At 43.2% G+C, this 15,362-nt stretch overlaps 1 protein-coding gene across 1 annotated transcript; it reads right to left on the bottom strand.

The window, feature by feature from the left end:
- Positions 1-3,708: 3,708 nt before the first annotated feature.
- Positions 3,709-15,046, bottom strand: LOC118666611 (zinc finger CCCH-type antiviral protein 1-like). Its single transcript, XM_036329002.1, has 5 exons — positions 15,008-15,046; positions 13,091-13,240; positions 12,190-12,320; positions 11,689-11,819; positions 3,709-7,566 (listed from the first exon to the last, which is right to left on the bottom strand). Exons 1-5 carry the CDS (start codon positions 15,044-15,046, stop codon positions 7,304-7,306), a joined length of 714 nt encoding a protein of 237 aa, XP_036184895.1. The 3' UTR covers positions 3,709-7,303.
- Between the last annotated feature and the right edge of the window lie 316 nt (positions 15,047-15,362).

The raw sequence follows: 15,362 nt of genomic DNA, 5'->3' as shown, positions 1-15,362 counted from the left end.
GGATTTACATTAGCTATAGACAGAGGAATGGGAGAAGGTGAAACAGGCTAATTGCAAGGAAGAAGTGTCTACTCCTGGGGAAGGACTGGTAGGCCCCACATCCAGCTGCGACAGTGGCCAGAAGCAACCCAAGGAAATCTGCGAAGTAAAGGCATTCAAGCAGAAGCAAAAAGGGGAGCAGAAGAAACTTGAGGAACTAAACGCCAAGGCAGTGAAGGGCCCCCTGGCCACAAGTGGAATTAAGAAATCTGGCAACAAGTGAGCTGTTCCTTGTGCCTGGGGCAATGATGATCCTTCATTCCATTCCTGTTTTAACATCTGGATTCTATAACATCTGTCATAACATCTCTTGCCACCTATAGCCAGAATAAAGTGTTGTCTTGGAGCCTGTTGTACACTGAATAAGCTTTTGTGATTGTTTAAGTGTCTGTTCCTGTGTATTAACTGTGGGCAGAAGATTGGAAGTTCGTGTGCAAATAAGCAGAGTCTCCCAGGTTCTGCGGCATCTGACTATTGTCTCTTCGGGATAGTCGGAGAAATAAATAACTAGAAATTAATCCTAAATTCCAACAGGTATACAGGAATGTGAGCAGTCTTTTGTCAGAGCTGGCCCACAGTTGTTAACGGCTAATTTCTGTCTCTCATGTTCTATCATGTGGTAGAAGGTGCGGGTAGCCTTAGGAAGTCAGTAAGTGAGGACGTGGCCACCAGCCAGCCGTAAGTGGCTGTAGAGCACTTGAAATGTGACCAGTCTAAATTGAGATGTGATGTGTGAGACACACACACTGAAATTCAAAGGTTTAGAATGAAAAGAATGCAGAATATCTCACTGATAACTTTGTTAATCGTGTTATATTGACATTTAAATAAAATGTTATAATCTCATCTGCTTTTTAAAAAATGTTTTTATTGATCTTTAAAGAGAGGGGAAGTGAGAGGGAAACATCATGAGAGAGAAACATCATTGATAGGCTGCCTCCTGCACACCCCCCACTGGGGATCAAGCCCATAGCCCAGGCATGTGCCCTGACCAGGAATCAAACCAGAAATACTTGGGTCGTGGGTTGATGCTCAACCACTGAGTCGCACTGGCTAGGCTCATCTGCTTCTTTACTTCTCTGATGTAGCTATGAGAAAATTGTAAATTACCCACGTGGCTCACTTGATAGTTGTGTGGACAGCACAGGTCTAGACCTGTACATTTACTAAGCAACCATCCTTTTTGCCAACACCGTGCTCATTTAATGAACATTTATTGAGCCAACGGCTAATGCAGTGACCCAGTACAAAGATGAATAAGACATAACCTGGGAATTCAACTAGCCTCATTGCTATTTTATAGGGTGGTTCTGAGGATCGAATGAGTTAATGTCATGTAAAGAAACTAGAGGAAGGCAAGTGGCCAGATGTCAGAAGACCTTCTCTCCATGCTATTAAGTTTAGACTTATATACTGACTAGAGGCCCAGTGCACAAAATTTGTGCAGGGGGAGGGGAGGAGGGCGGGAAAGGTATGTCCCTCAGCCCAGCCTGCACCCTCTCCAATCTGGGACCCCTCAAGGGATGTCCAACTGCCCGTTTAGGGATGTCCGACTGCCCAGTGTGAGATCAGGCATAAATGGGCAGTCAGACATCCCTCTCACAATTCAGGACTGCTGGCTCCCAACCGCTCGCCTGCCTGCCTGCCTGATTGCCACTAACCACTCCCCTCCAGCCTGATCAACACCTAACTGCTCCCCTGCTGGCCTGATTGCCCCCAATTGTCCTCCCCCTGCTGGCCTGGTCCCCCCAAACTGCCCTCCCCCTGCTGCCTGGTCCCCACCAACTGCCCTCCCCTACTGGCCTGATCCCCCCCAACTGCCCTTCCCCTGCTGGCTTGGTCCCCCCCCAAATGGCCACCCCCCTGCTGGCCTGATCCCCCCCAACTGCTCTCCCCCTGCTGGCCTGGTCCCCCCCAGCTGCCCTTCCCCTGCTGGCCTGATCCCCCCAGCTGCCCTTCCCCTGCTGGCTTGGCCCCCCACCCAAGGGCCTCCCCCCTGCTGGCCTGATCCCCCCCAACTGCCCTCCCCTGCTGGCTTGGTCCCCCTCCCAATGGCCTCCCCCCTGCTGGCCTGATCCCCCCAACTGCTCTCCCCCTGCTGGCCTGGTCCCCCCCAACGGCCCTCCCCCTGCTGGCCTGGTCCTCTCTTGCTGCCCTCCCCCTGTAGGCCTGATCTTCCCCAACTGCCCTCTGCTGCTGGCCATCTTGTGTTGGAGTGATGGTCAATTTGCATATTACTCTTTTATTAGATAGGAAGACTTTGGGAAGCCACTTCAGGAACTCGTTAGTGGGGGAGAGGGAGGTGACATGATCCCTTGCCTAGAATGCTTCCCCCCTCATCTAGAGATCTCCGTTTTGTCATTCAACTCTGAGCTTGGCAGTTCTAGTCTTCTCTTCAGCAAGACCTTTCCTGACCTCCCAATCTAAAGTAGCTCCCCAGCCCAACCGGCGTGGCTCAGTGGTTGAGTGTCAACCTATGGACCAGGTCATAGTTCGATTCCCGGGCATATGCCTCGGTTGCAGACTCAATCCTCAGTGTGGGGCGTGCAGGAAGCAGCCAATCAATGTTTCTCTCTCATCGTTGATGTTTCTCTCTCTCTCTCCCCCACTTCCTTTACATGAAAACTACCACTGATTTTTCATCTTGCTTACTTATGCATTTGTAGGATTCAAGTGTGCGAAAGCAGGAATTTCATTTGCTGTATGCCTAAACTTAAAACAGTGCCTGGCCATGCTGTAGGATATGTGTTTTAGAAATATCCCTGGCAGCAGTTAAGAATGGATTTCTAGAAAAGCAAGACAAGGAATAATGGAAAAGAAACACGACTTAAGTGATTATAATCTCAATTTTTATATTTAGTTTGCAATGGACAATCCAAGATCGATTCTCAGTAGACTGTTGTATATTCAGATCAAGAGTTGAAGGAAGATGAAGGGAAATATAGGTGAGTGACATCAAAGTACTAGGTGGCAGAAGCTGTGAAAGTTGGTAAGATCACTTAGCAAAAACGAAGAATGAGAAGCACAGAAGGGAGGTTAAACCTGGGGAATAGCAACGTTAAATATGTCTGAAAACTTGAGACATGCCCGAGAAAATAGACAAAGAGGATAAATGACTAATTGGAAAAACTCAAACACCTGCTCATGCTTGGTTTGGTGGCATTTCCATGCTCCAGACAAGCAACAGGTTGCTATTTACCTTGAGGTCCAAATCATGGCAATTCTGCCTTCACTTTCATCAAATCTACGCTGCCACACAGGGATTTTCCGCTCTCTCCATCCAAGCTTTGTGATGAAAGAATGAGAAGGGCTTTCAAAGGAAAATTCTGAAGACCATTTACACTTTTAACTTTTGTGCCTCAGTCTCGCCCTGGTCCTACCCCTGACCACAGGAAAAAAGATATCTTAGCAGCTTCCAGCCTCTCTCTCTCTCTCTCTCTCTCTCCTCCTCCTCCTCAACAAAAGATGTGCCCACAGGCTGTGGACTTCTCTGCCACCACCACCCTGCCTTTCCCAGCCATGTGCTGAAGGCTCCTTCGTCATTGAGTCCTGGAATGATAAAGCTGGAAGGGGCAAAACACATTCTCTATCCCTCATTGAATCGTGTGTGTCTGCAGTTGGCTGTCTTGTGGAGATACCTAGAAATAAAGCAAATGAAGGCAGCAGAGAAAAATTTGCATTTACTTTTTATTAGTCTCTAATTGAGCTTGAAGAAGAAGATACAATTCAATGAATGAAATACAAATACTTGAGCTAACGTCCACACTATTTTATCAAGGTCTGAAGCAGTCAGCTAGTTATGGGGTCCAGCACAGTGAACAAGGCAAGTTGGCTTGGCCCTCAAGGAGCTTACATACTAATGCAGAAAGCAGACAACCTCGAGTTGGATAGACGCTAAAAATTAACAAAGCAAGGCACAAATTATTTTAAAAACCGGATTTGGGAGGCAAGCATCCTATCTAATCTATAGGACTCCTTATGAAGGTAAACACGCTAATCTCAAGATGCTAGATGTTAACCGAATCTGTGGTTCTCACCAGTGATAGTTTAGAAATTGATGGGGCCGAAACCGGTTTTGCTCAGTGGATAGAGCGTCGGCCTGCGGACTGAAAGGTCCCAGGTTCGATTCCGGTCAAGGGCGTGTACCTTGGTTGTGGGCACATCCCCAGTGGGAGATGTGCAGGAGGCAGCTGATCGGTGTTTCTAATTCTCTCTCTCTCCCTTCCTCTCTGTAAAAAATCAATAAAATATATTTTAAAAAAAAGAAAAAAGAAATTGATGGGTTTTGGTTTCATAACTGGGAATTATTATTTGCACTCAGTGGATGCAACCAGGGATAACAGATGTCCTGCAATATATGGGTTAGCCCCACAAAACGAAGAATTATTCAGTATCTATACGACTTTCTAATGTCCGCTGGACATTTATGTAGGACCTACAGGTCACCTGAGAGAATATATATGTTTTCCTCTTAGACAATCTGTAATTTGCCTTGTCTTATTATCCTTATTTACAGTAAGGTAATTTCGCTCTTTCCCTTACCATACACAGATAAGGTAATGGTCTATTATCACTTACCCTAATACTGGTCTTCATTCTAGTGTCTAGTGTCTTATCTTTCATTTTCCTGTACTTCTTTATAGGAAGTAGCCTCTGATCGATTCCTAAATCCAAAGGTATTCACTCAAAGCAGGAATAAATATCTATTTCATGATGTCGTATACCGTAGTCATGCCGGAGCATTTACATAATGAAATTCAGAAAGGAAGGAAGAGGGATATAGCCCATTAGGGGGCATGCAGGAGGCAGCCGATCAATGATTGATGTTTCTATCTCTCTCTCCTTCTCCCTTCCTCTCTGAAATCAATAAAGAAATATATATTTTTTAAAAATATCCACATCAATTAAGGTGTCCTTATTATCAGCATATGCAAGTAAGTTATTATGTCACTAGTTTCTATTCTAATGTCCACTTGTATCCCTGCTGTTTCATTTTCCCATACTTCTTTGTACAAAAAAGCTTCTAATCTCCTACCTGCTTATTCATTCTAAATAGATGTAAACATCTGAGTACTTAATTAGGTCTTCTAGTATAGTTGTATCCAAGTTATGTACTTTTAACTTCCCTTTTATATTAACATTACTTAATTTTAAATGTATTTCTAAAATTGTATCTAGGTAGAGAGAGTACATTACCACTAAATTGCATTTTGAGGATAATAATGTGGACGTTACAAAGTATCTGCCATTTAAAAAGAAGGCAGCGATGCTAATTGAAGACCAATGAGCTATGTGAGAGATCCCAAAGGACTGGAGGAAAGCCAGAGCGGCTTGTGTGGGAGAAAATAAATGATGGAGGGTAGGGAAGGCAGAGATCATGTGGGGCCATGATAATGATCTTGAACTTTACTCTAAAGGCATGATCAGATTTGTGTTTTGAAAGATGATGATTATTAAGTAAAAAATTTTAAAATATGGCCATTCTTGCTGCCAAATAAAGAACAATGTAGAAGGAGACCAAGGTATTTAAGAGGGAAAACAGAACTTGAGAACAGCTTAGATGCTCAGGGGAAGGTAGGGGGAGGGGGTCCAGGGCAACTTGTGGATTGCTGTTTGAGCAGATGTGTGGATGGTGATACCACGTACTTACATACAGAACCCTGGGGAGGAACTGGTTCATCTGAGGGAGGCAGAGCCAGAATCCTGTTTTGTACCTGGTAAAGCAGAGATGCCTGTGAAATATCCCACTAGAGATGTCTAATGGGCGGTCGGAGAGAGTTGTATAAGTTGGATCTCTGCAACACTGAAGGTCAAGATCAGGAAATGAAAACTCCAGAACGGAAACTACCATGAAAAAGGAAGAAGTAAACAAGAGTATTTGTGGCAAACCTCCCAGAAAACAACTTTATGCTAAAAAGTCCTCTAAACATTTGTTACTGGTGGATCCTTTAAGCCAAAGAATTGTAGCAGGCTGTGTACTGATTAAAAATCTGACATATAAAACCTCAAATGCTAATTAGTTTTTATAACATGTCTGCTGGAAGGATCTATAAGGAATATTTGGAGATTGGGATGGAATGTTTGAAAAGGAAAATTGAAAGGAAAAACCTGACTCATAATAAGGAACTTGGTCCAGGCAGCTTAATTGCTCTAAAAACTGACTGCACAACAATTCCATACATTTCGTTACATTAGGAAAAAAAAAAAAGCCTCTTACAGGCGCAAAGCCTGTCTGAGGCATTATCCTATTAGTTCTGATTCTGTGCTCACCAGGAAACAAATCTTGTCTCCTTAGGGGGCCCATCCTGCAACAGGAGGGCCCTGCTCCTAATTCCTCGGTGAGCCTCATCTGCCACAGCGAACGACGATAGGAGCCCTCCAGTTTGTCAGTCATGCCTGTGTGACTCGGGTAACTGCGCCTCAGTGCTCCCCCAATACACACACCTCATGAAAGTCCAACCTGAGAAAAGCCTTCTCTGGAATCATATTGATCAGAACCTAAGAGTCTACTTTGACATAATGATATTAAGACCTCAAATGGGCCCTTAACTCGAGTTGGTACTTCTCTCTGAGCCACACTTGGCAACTCTTTTTTATGAATTCCAGAGTCGACCTGGATGGGGCCCCCTAAATAAACGTAGAGATAACGAAATGTATGCCCCACATCAGTTTCACTGCAATGGTACGGTACGCAGGCTGTGTCTGTAATGGCATTTAAATTACCTTTACTCCCCCCCCCCCCCCGGATATTCCTAAGCATTCCCCTCCCCCAACTTTTCACAATCATTATCCAAGGCTGTACTGTCTTATGTGCTTATTTCAATAGGCATTTTTAGATTTCTCTCAAAGTTCCCAAATTAAGTTTTTTTCAATTTAACCAAAACAAAACCGTGCCATACAGTAAACTGTAAGAGTATTTGGGAGAGACAGTAGTTGCTGCAATCACAGTATTAGAAATCGTTCTTTACAGTTACAGTTACAGTTAAGGCAGTGGTTCCCAAAATTTACGACACACACCGCTGCCTGGCTCTCGCCCGCAGAAACAGTGATTTAGTTGGAAGGGGATGCATTCTGAACACTGGGATTTTTGTTTGTCTGTTTCCAGATGATTCACATGTGCAACAAAGTTTGGGAACCACAGACCTAAGGCATTTGATAAGTAATTGAGAAAATGTAAAAAAGTTTAACGGTTATCGGCGGCGATCGGGTTTTATAAGTGGACGGAATGGCTATGGCATCCTTTGTGATGGTGTCCTCATCATTTCTAACTAACCACGCAGGCTTTATCTGCTTCGGTATATTCAATCACATATTCTGGGTAAATCTGATTTTTCTGAAAGATGACAAAAATGGAAGGATTCAACCTTGAATCCACACAGCTGTCATACGGTGGAGGAGGGCTTGTGTAACTCCTCTTTCCTTCAATAACATCTCCGACCAGGACTCGGGCAAAAAACATAACGATGTTTTGGGGATCAGACTGGAAGTTTTTATGGGCAGTAATGGCATCTTTTGTAAAGTAATTTCCTAGAAATAATAAGAAAAAAAGGTTAAGAATTATTATAAAAGGAAGTATGTAGTTTATAACATTATTTACACACAATTAGATGACAGGCATTGGCTAAGCCTGCCATTTTCAACCGGTATGCCGCAAGAATTTTTAAAACATTCAATACCTGACTATTTAGTCAGGGGTGCTGACCTTTTCCCCCTTAGATTGTTAAATAAAAAAACAACAGCAGCCAACACAACCATAGCTGTCTGGTGTGGATGAATCAAAATTATACCTTTTTATTTTTCTTTTGGTGTGCCAAAGAATTTTAGCAATTAGTTTGTGTGTGCCATGACACGAAAAAGTTTGAAAAAAGTCACTGGACTAAGTATATGTCAACAATACCTGACTGATACTTACAAGCTTTCCTTTGTATTTATTTTTATTTTTATTTTTTTAATATATTTTATTGATTTTTTTACAGAGAGGGAGGGAGAGGGATAGAGTTAGAAACATCCATCAGCTGCCTCCTGCACACTCCCTACTGGGGTTGTGCCCACAACCAAGGTACATGCCCTTGATCGGAATCGAACCTGGGACCGTAGAGTCTGAGCCAAACCAGTTAGGGCTTTCCTTTGTATTTAAAGAGTGTTTATTATATTATTATACAAGTAAACTTGAATACAGTGCATAATCCTACTGGAATAACAGAAACATTTGCTAGTGTGCAGGGCTCACTGTGATGGTGAGAGCCACTGGGTGCAATGACCAAGTGGAGATATCACAATGATGCAATTCATGCAGGGTGAGTTGAATTATAACTGATGAACTAAAGATATTCCAGCAAAGGCCATTTAATATTGTAAGGGACACAGGTCATTTACTACTGATGGTAAGGTCGTGAAAAATGTGACAGGAAGAGGCATAGAATGGCAAGCCATTACCCTGGCAGAGCTTTTCAAAGACAGTTGATTCCTCATCCTCAACTCTAAAGCACCCTCTGATAATCACTGAGGTTTCCATACTCAGCAGATCAACAAGTTCCTAACAAATAAAATATTCCTATTTTTATTTTTATCAATGCCACATGCTTTTCTGCCCTTTTATATTATTTATTTTTTAAAATATTTTTATCGATTTCAAAGAGGAAGGGAAGAGAGAGAGAGATGGAAACATCAATGATGAGAGACAATCACTGATCAGCTGCCTCCTGCACGCCCCCCCACTGGGGATCAATCCTGCAACCCAGGCATGTACGCTTGACTGGCATTGAACCCAGGACCCTTCAGTCTGCAGGCCGACTCTCAATCCAGAGCCAAACCAGCTAGGGCCTTTTCTGCCTGTTTAAATGAAATGAGTATATATTGAAAAGTCTGATTTCTATGCAAAAAGTAATAGGAAAAATGAATCTGTAGTATTTATAGTAGTAAATGTTAAATACTTTTTTGCAAATGTTTATGATTTTTTGCTTTTTTTTAATAATTCAGATGTTTGAATTCATGAAATATTGCTTATCGTGAATAGGTACGCTACTGGGTATTCTGGGTAAATGATGTTCAACAATATTTAGAGTTAAAAATGACAGTCCGGCCCAGCCAGTGTGGTTCAAGTGGTTGAGCATCAACCTATGGACCAGGAGGTCATGATTCGATTCTCAGTCAGGGCACATACCTGGGTTGCAGGCTCAATCCCCAGTGCAGGAGGCAGCCAATCAATGATTCTCATCATTGATGTTTCTATCTATCTCCCTCTCCCTCTCCCTCTCCCTTCTCTGAAGTCAATAAAAAGTATTGCCCTGGCCCAGGGGTGGGCAAACTTTTTGACTCGAGGGCCACAATGGGTTCTTAAACTGGACGGGAGGGCCGGAACAAAAGCATGGATGAAGTGTTTGTGTGAACTAATATAAATTCAAAGTAAACATCATTACATAAAAGGGTACGGTCTTTTTTTTCAATAGTTTTATTCATTTCAAACAGGCCGTAGTTTGCCCACGGCTGCCCTGGCCGGTTTTGCTCAGTGGGTAGAGCGTAGGCCTGCGGACTGAAGGGTCCCAGTTCGATTCCGGCCAGGGGCACATGCCTGGGTTGCAAGCTCGGTCCCCAGTGTGGGGCATGCAGGAGGCAGCCAATCGGTGATTCTCTCTCATCATTGATGTTTCTATCTCTCTCTCTCCCTCTCCCTCTCTGAAATCAATAAAAATATATTTAAAAAAATAAATTATATATATATATATATATATATATATATATTTTTTTTTTAAATGATAGTCTGACTTTACTGACCTACCATTTCCACTCCCACTCTCCTTCCCAAACAGTTAACAGCTTGGTGGGAATTCTCTTACACACCTGTTCCTAGGCATGTACATACAGATATGCACATTTAAGCTAATATGGTTTTATTTTTATTTTTTCATAAATACAATCATGACTTGTAAAGACCTTTTTTTTCTGCTTTAGTCCTAGAAATCTTAGACTATCTATAGCCTCCCAAGCCTTTGCCACCGTGTCTCATCTTCATAAACACTCTTCTCAAATCTTTTTTTTTTTTTTTGCCCTAGCTGGATGTGATTTGTTCCACAAGTCACACTTAGACTTTCCAATATGCTGACTTTCTAAAATCTACTTTATTCAGGTTTTAACATTCAACTGGTATAACTGATGTAATGAGATAGTACTGTCAAAGACACTGTGCTGTGTTTTTCATTTCTTATGTTTTTTTGCACTTTTTTGATACATAACCATTTTTTATTTATCCAGACACATTCTTTGCCTCAGAGAGAATTAGAATCTTTGGAAGGAATATATAAGGAAAAAGAGAGAATCATAGTCAGCTTCTGACGATCAGAATGGGCTCTAGAAATGCACTGCAAAAAATAATGGGCTTTGTTAACTAGACAACACACGGAATAAGACCAAGTTAAACCCTTCATTAGCTTCCGATGCACTTAGGGTCATGTCCCAAATCTGTCGTGTGGCCATACTTTCCATCACTTGTCCCTGACTCTACATGCTGACTCACTCTAGATGGCAGAGGAACCCCTATCTGCCTTTCCTGGGGAACACCTCTCCAGCTGGGTTAGATGTCCACAGGACATATTCTTTTCCTCCCCAGAAGCTGCACATGCAATCATTTTATTAATCATGTGAAATAATTGGGGAGGGGAGGGCATGTCTAACTTGTTTACCACTGTGTCCCCAACATCTAGCATATAGCAGGTACTCAAAAATATTTGTTGACTGCCCAGGAGGGTGTGGTTCAGTTGCTTGAGCATTGCCCCATGCACCGAAAGGTTGCTGGTTTGATTCCTAGTCAGGGCACATGCCCAGGCTGCAGGCTCAAATCCCAGTAGGGGGCGTGCGGGAGGCAGCCAACTGATATTTCTCTCTCACATGGATGTTTCTCTCTTCCCCTCTCCCTTCATCTCTCTCCAAAATCAATAAAAACATTAAAAAAATCAATGAAAAATATTTGTTGACTAATTGGCTTTTTGCTTTTTTGAGGTGTGCGTGTATGATTTTAATCTTAGTTGTATGAATTGAGCCCACTTTGAACCTTGATAAACTATTATGTGTTCCTTTAAGACGAGAGAGACTTTGTTTTTTTTGTTGGTTTTGTTTCTAAGAATTGCAGGAAGGTGAGGAGCAAACAGAGAGAGCTGAAAAGACTTCATGTGTGGACAGACCTGTGTGACTTCAGTCCCCAGGGGACCCCGCATGGCCTGCAATGGGGAGGCCTCTGCTCCCATCTTTTATCAGAACCTCTTCGTGGCAATGGAGGCTACTTCCTGCGGCTTCTACGGGATGGACATGGTCAGAGAGAGCCACAGCCAGAACTGAGTAATAGCCAACAGGTGGTGTAGCTTGCAAGTGTGTATGAGATCCAAGAGTCTCAGAGAATTAAGGTGTTTCAGAAAAAAGGGAAGTTTTCTCTTCCGAAAACGGAAGACTGGAGCAGGACTCAGGTGTGGCCATCAGGTCCCAGGCCAACTTGCCACTCTAATTTGGGCACTTAAGGCAGGTGAGCTATTTTCTCTCCTTGACTACGGAAGTTTGGACTTTCTGGTTCATATAAAATAATCACACAACCTCATAACAGAAGCAACGCACAGCCCGCGTTATGACCTACGACCCAGGCTTCCCTATTCCAGCACAAACCTTTTCCATAGGTGCCTTCAGAAGTCCCATGCAAGATCCAGTCGAAATTATTCGCACAGATAGAATCTACGTGAGCGCGGTGTGTGGCACAAAATAGGTATTTTTCGGTGACCTTCATCTCCATTTTTTTCCTAACACAGGAAATGTGAAACTTAATACCGAGAACATTTCTTCTCCCACAATGGTTAACAACATTAATGCCAACTAGAGTCTAATTGCCTTAAAATGTCATTTCACCAGCGTTCAGAATGGAGCTACTGACATTAAGAAAACAGCTTTAGAAAACAAAATTGGTGAAAACTTTTAAATGACAGACACGTGAAATCATTGGATTACAAAACGAACACTGAAAGAGAGAAGCTCCAGTGTACACAATGAGAACTAGAGATCGAAGAAACTGCTGACTACTGAAAGAAACCAGGGACTATACATCTCAAAGGATAGGCCTCAACGAATCCCTGTAAACTCTTCGCGAAGAAACTTGATCACATGGCCACCAACCTTTGAAAAGTATCCAAGAGCTGCAGATTCTTGAGCTTCCTGATCTTCTCAATCTTGACGTGTTTCATCGTCGCTCTAACATACCCACTTACTTTGGCATATTCCGAGCCATAGCTATTGATCTCTGACAACTAAAAAAAAAATTTTTAAATGTAAAAATGTGAAACAGGACATATTTAAAGCATGCGATGGCCACATGTGTGGCCCCCTATGCCACTGAGTATCGTTGCCAGGCCTCTGACAGCAGGCGGGATAAGCTGGTTTAGGTTGCCCGGTCTGGCAGTTTATTCCATGGAACTAGTTGGCACTGGGCCTGTCTGTTCAGGCTGACGTGGCTAACGAAGCATTATGCAGAGAGGTAAAGGGAGACCCCCAAGGTGCGTGCCTTAGTCCAGTGACCTGGCGAGTTAAAGGCCATTGAAGGTGCCCTTGCAGCCCGAGCAAAGCAGCCTGTACCCCGAGCTTGAGCATGACGCGCAGCCTCAACGACCGAGGAAATCTCGCCCCAGCCGCACCAGGTGACGTGCTGAGGCACAGTCTGTGTGTCTCCCCTTGAAACCAGCCTTTGAACTCCAACTAGTGGACAAGTCACTGTCACTCTCCGAGTTCCCGTTTTCTCGCCCATAAAGTAAGGTACTAACACCTATCTCACAGGCTTGTCAGAGGGTCTGCCCAGTGAGATCCTGTGTGGCAGGACTCTGGAGACGACAAGGCTCCTGGGACAGGGCAGTCGTCCCTGGGAAAGTGACACCATCACCATTTAGCCGCCCACCTTTAAATCTTGACCCCAGAGTTTCACAGAAGCGATGTGTTCTTTCATTCAAACAAATACACACACTTGTAGCAAAGTGCTTTTCCCCACCTTCCCACAGCCACCCACGGAAAAGTAAAAACCAGGTACCTCATATCCATTCAATGGTGGGAAGGGAAGCTTCTGCTTAGGATGAAATACCGAGATACCAGGCTCTGGCAGGGTCTGTGCCGGCTGCGGGCTACAAAGAAGAGAGAGTAACAATTCACTTGCCCCCTGTCCCGTAGGCCCAAGTACTTTCTGTCCTTAACTTCCAGCCACTAAGCAAAGATTTCTCAGATAATTTTCTCCTGGTATTTTTCTCTCTTTTTTTGGACTACATCCCTACATATTTCTGATACAGATGTACCAGCACTCATGCTTTTTAAAAAATGCAGAAATTATTCCAACTTTGGTAAATTAATTAAATGCTATTTTCCCATTCACTTAAAGTGTAAAAAGCATTGATTCTTTTTTTTTTTTTTGCCAAAAGCCAGCATTGTATGCCAAAAGAGACACGTCATTTCATAAAATAAGAAACTGAAACTTAATTCCACAGTTATTAGGAAACTAAAACGCTCGTACTAATTTTTAACTATTTAAAGTCTAGACTATTAAAAAACAAGCAAACCATTTTCCAGTTCATATGTGATTCAAGGCCAAAAATACTGAATTTTAAAATGAAGTAAAACAGAAATTGAAAAATTACGCATAAATGTCCAACCAAATGACATTTTGTTTTTTACTTAAGGGGGACGGCGGGGGGAGAAGCAGCTTCTCAAATGGCTAAAATGAACATTAGAGGCAGCACTCCTGGAAGGATTTCAATCAGGACATGATGGTATGAGGCACCACCTTAACGTCAGTCTGCTCTTAAGTCTTCTTAAATGCAAAGCACGTGGGACAGGGGCAGGGAAGAACACACAAACACATTCAACTTTTCAGTTAACTGCTTTTCTCTTTCAAATTCCTCCTCTCCTTGCTGTTCCCTTCCCAGCTCTTCTTTCTGCCTCTTCTGCTGCAGTTTAGTGCTCTTTTTTTTTAACTTTTGATGTCTTTTTGTGAAGCACCAGCATTTCCTTCCTTATATTTACCAACTTGGCATGAACGCGTTTGGCTTCAGTGAACAAAGCATTAATATCTAACACAGAATGACATTCTTTAAATTTTGAAACCTCTTGTTCCCGTGGTTCTGCATGAGTTCCTGGAGGGCTTGTTTTGATCTCTGCAGATCCAGCAGGTAGTGAGAAAGCAATGCTTCTGCCAATGGCTCACAGCTTTGTCTTCTCCAGGCAGGTCCTCTATTAACCCTCCATCTGGAGAAGTGTCACTTAAACCCGGGGTCCGCTCCCCGGCCTCCCCATCAGGACCCCGTCCGACCGTGGCGGCCCAGGGACACTCATGTCCCTCCCGCTGGGAACTGGGCAGGGGCTCAGCACTGATTCTTCTTTTTTTTTTTTTAATATATTTTTATTGATTTCAAAGAGGAAGGGAAAGGGAGAGAATCGATGATTCAATGATAAGAGAGAATCATCGATCGGCTGCCTCCTGCACGCCCCCAACCGGGGATCGAGCCCGCAACCTGGGCAGGTGCCCTTGACCGGAATCAAACTTGGGATCCTTCAGTCGTCAGGCCAGTGTCCTATCTGCTGAGCCAAACCAGCTAGGGCTCTTTTTTATAGTTCTGCTCAACTTTCTAAAGTCCTAATTTGTTAGCAGTAAGTAAATGTGTCCCTCGGCTTTTTTGTCAAATGATAAACTTTTAAGGATATTAAATGTACAGGGGAAAGAATCCAGCTGCCTATGAACTGTATTTCAGGGTAACCATGCATGAGAAAAAGTCTTCTTTATACACAAATAACAGCTATTAGAGAAGAACTGAGAGAATTAGGAAAACACCATTTTGTAACCCCTCAGGCAATAATAGATCTACACAACAAAGAACATCAATAGCTCCTAAAACCATTGAGTAGGAGATCAGATAAAGAATGTTACAATGGACGGACCAGACTGAAATGACGAACCCACACTCCCATCTTCATCACTAAAGATAGGACAATCAGACATTACGGGACCTCTTCATAAAAAGTGACAAGAAGTAGAAAGCACCACTTATATAGTACTAGAGGCCTGGTGCACGAATTCATGCATGGGTGGGGTCCGGTTGGCTGGGACCGCGCCCCCTGGACAATTTGCATATTAACCTTTTATTATATAGGATTCTTCTTTTTTTTAACATGTTTTTTTTTTTATTGATTTTTTACAGAGAGGAAGGGAGAGCGATAGAGAGCTAGAAACATCAATGAGAGAGAAACATCGATCAGCTGCCTCCTGCACATCTCCCACTGGGGATATGCCTGCAACCCAGGTACATGCCCTTGAC

The sequence above is a fragment of the Myotis myotis genome, unplaced genomic scaffold (assembly GCF_014108235.1).
Source record: "Myotis myotis isolate mMyoMyo1 unplaced genomic scaffold, mMyoMyo1.p scaffold_m19_p_11, whole genome shotgun sequence".
Lineage (NCBI taxonomy): Eukaryota > Metazoa > Chordata > Mammalia > Chiroptera > Vespertilionidae > Myotis > Myotis myotis.
This window is presented reverse-complemented; position numbering and strand designations above follow the sequence as displayed.

What these genes read in the sequence shown, in the direction of transcription:
- LOC118666611 (XM_036329002.1), bottom strand. Translation starts at nt 15,046, where the DNA reads ATGTCTGATTGTCCTATCTTTAGTGATGAAGATGGGAGT. An exon ending in CACCATTGAATGGATATGAG is followed by an intron (nt 12,321 to 13,090) that starts GTACCTGGTTTT and finishes TTTTTTTTTTAG; the next exon opens with TTGTCAGAGATCAATAGCTA. An exon ending in CTCTTGGATACTTTTCAAAG is followed by an intron (nt 11,820 to 12,189) that starts GTTGGTGGCCAT and finishes TTCCTGTGTTAG; the next exon opens with GAAAAAAATGGAGATGAAGG.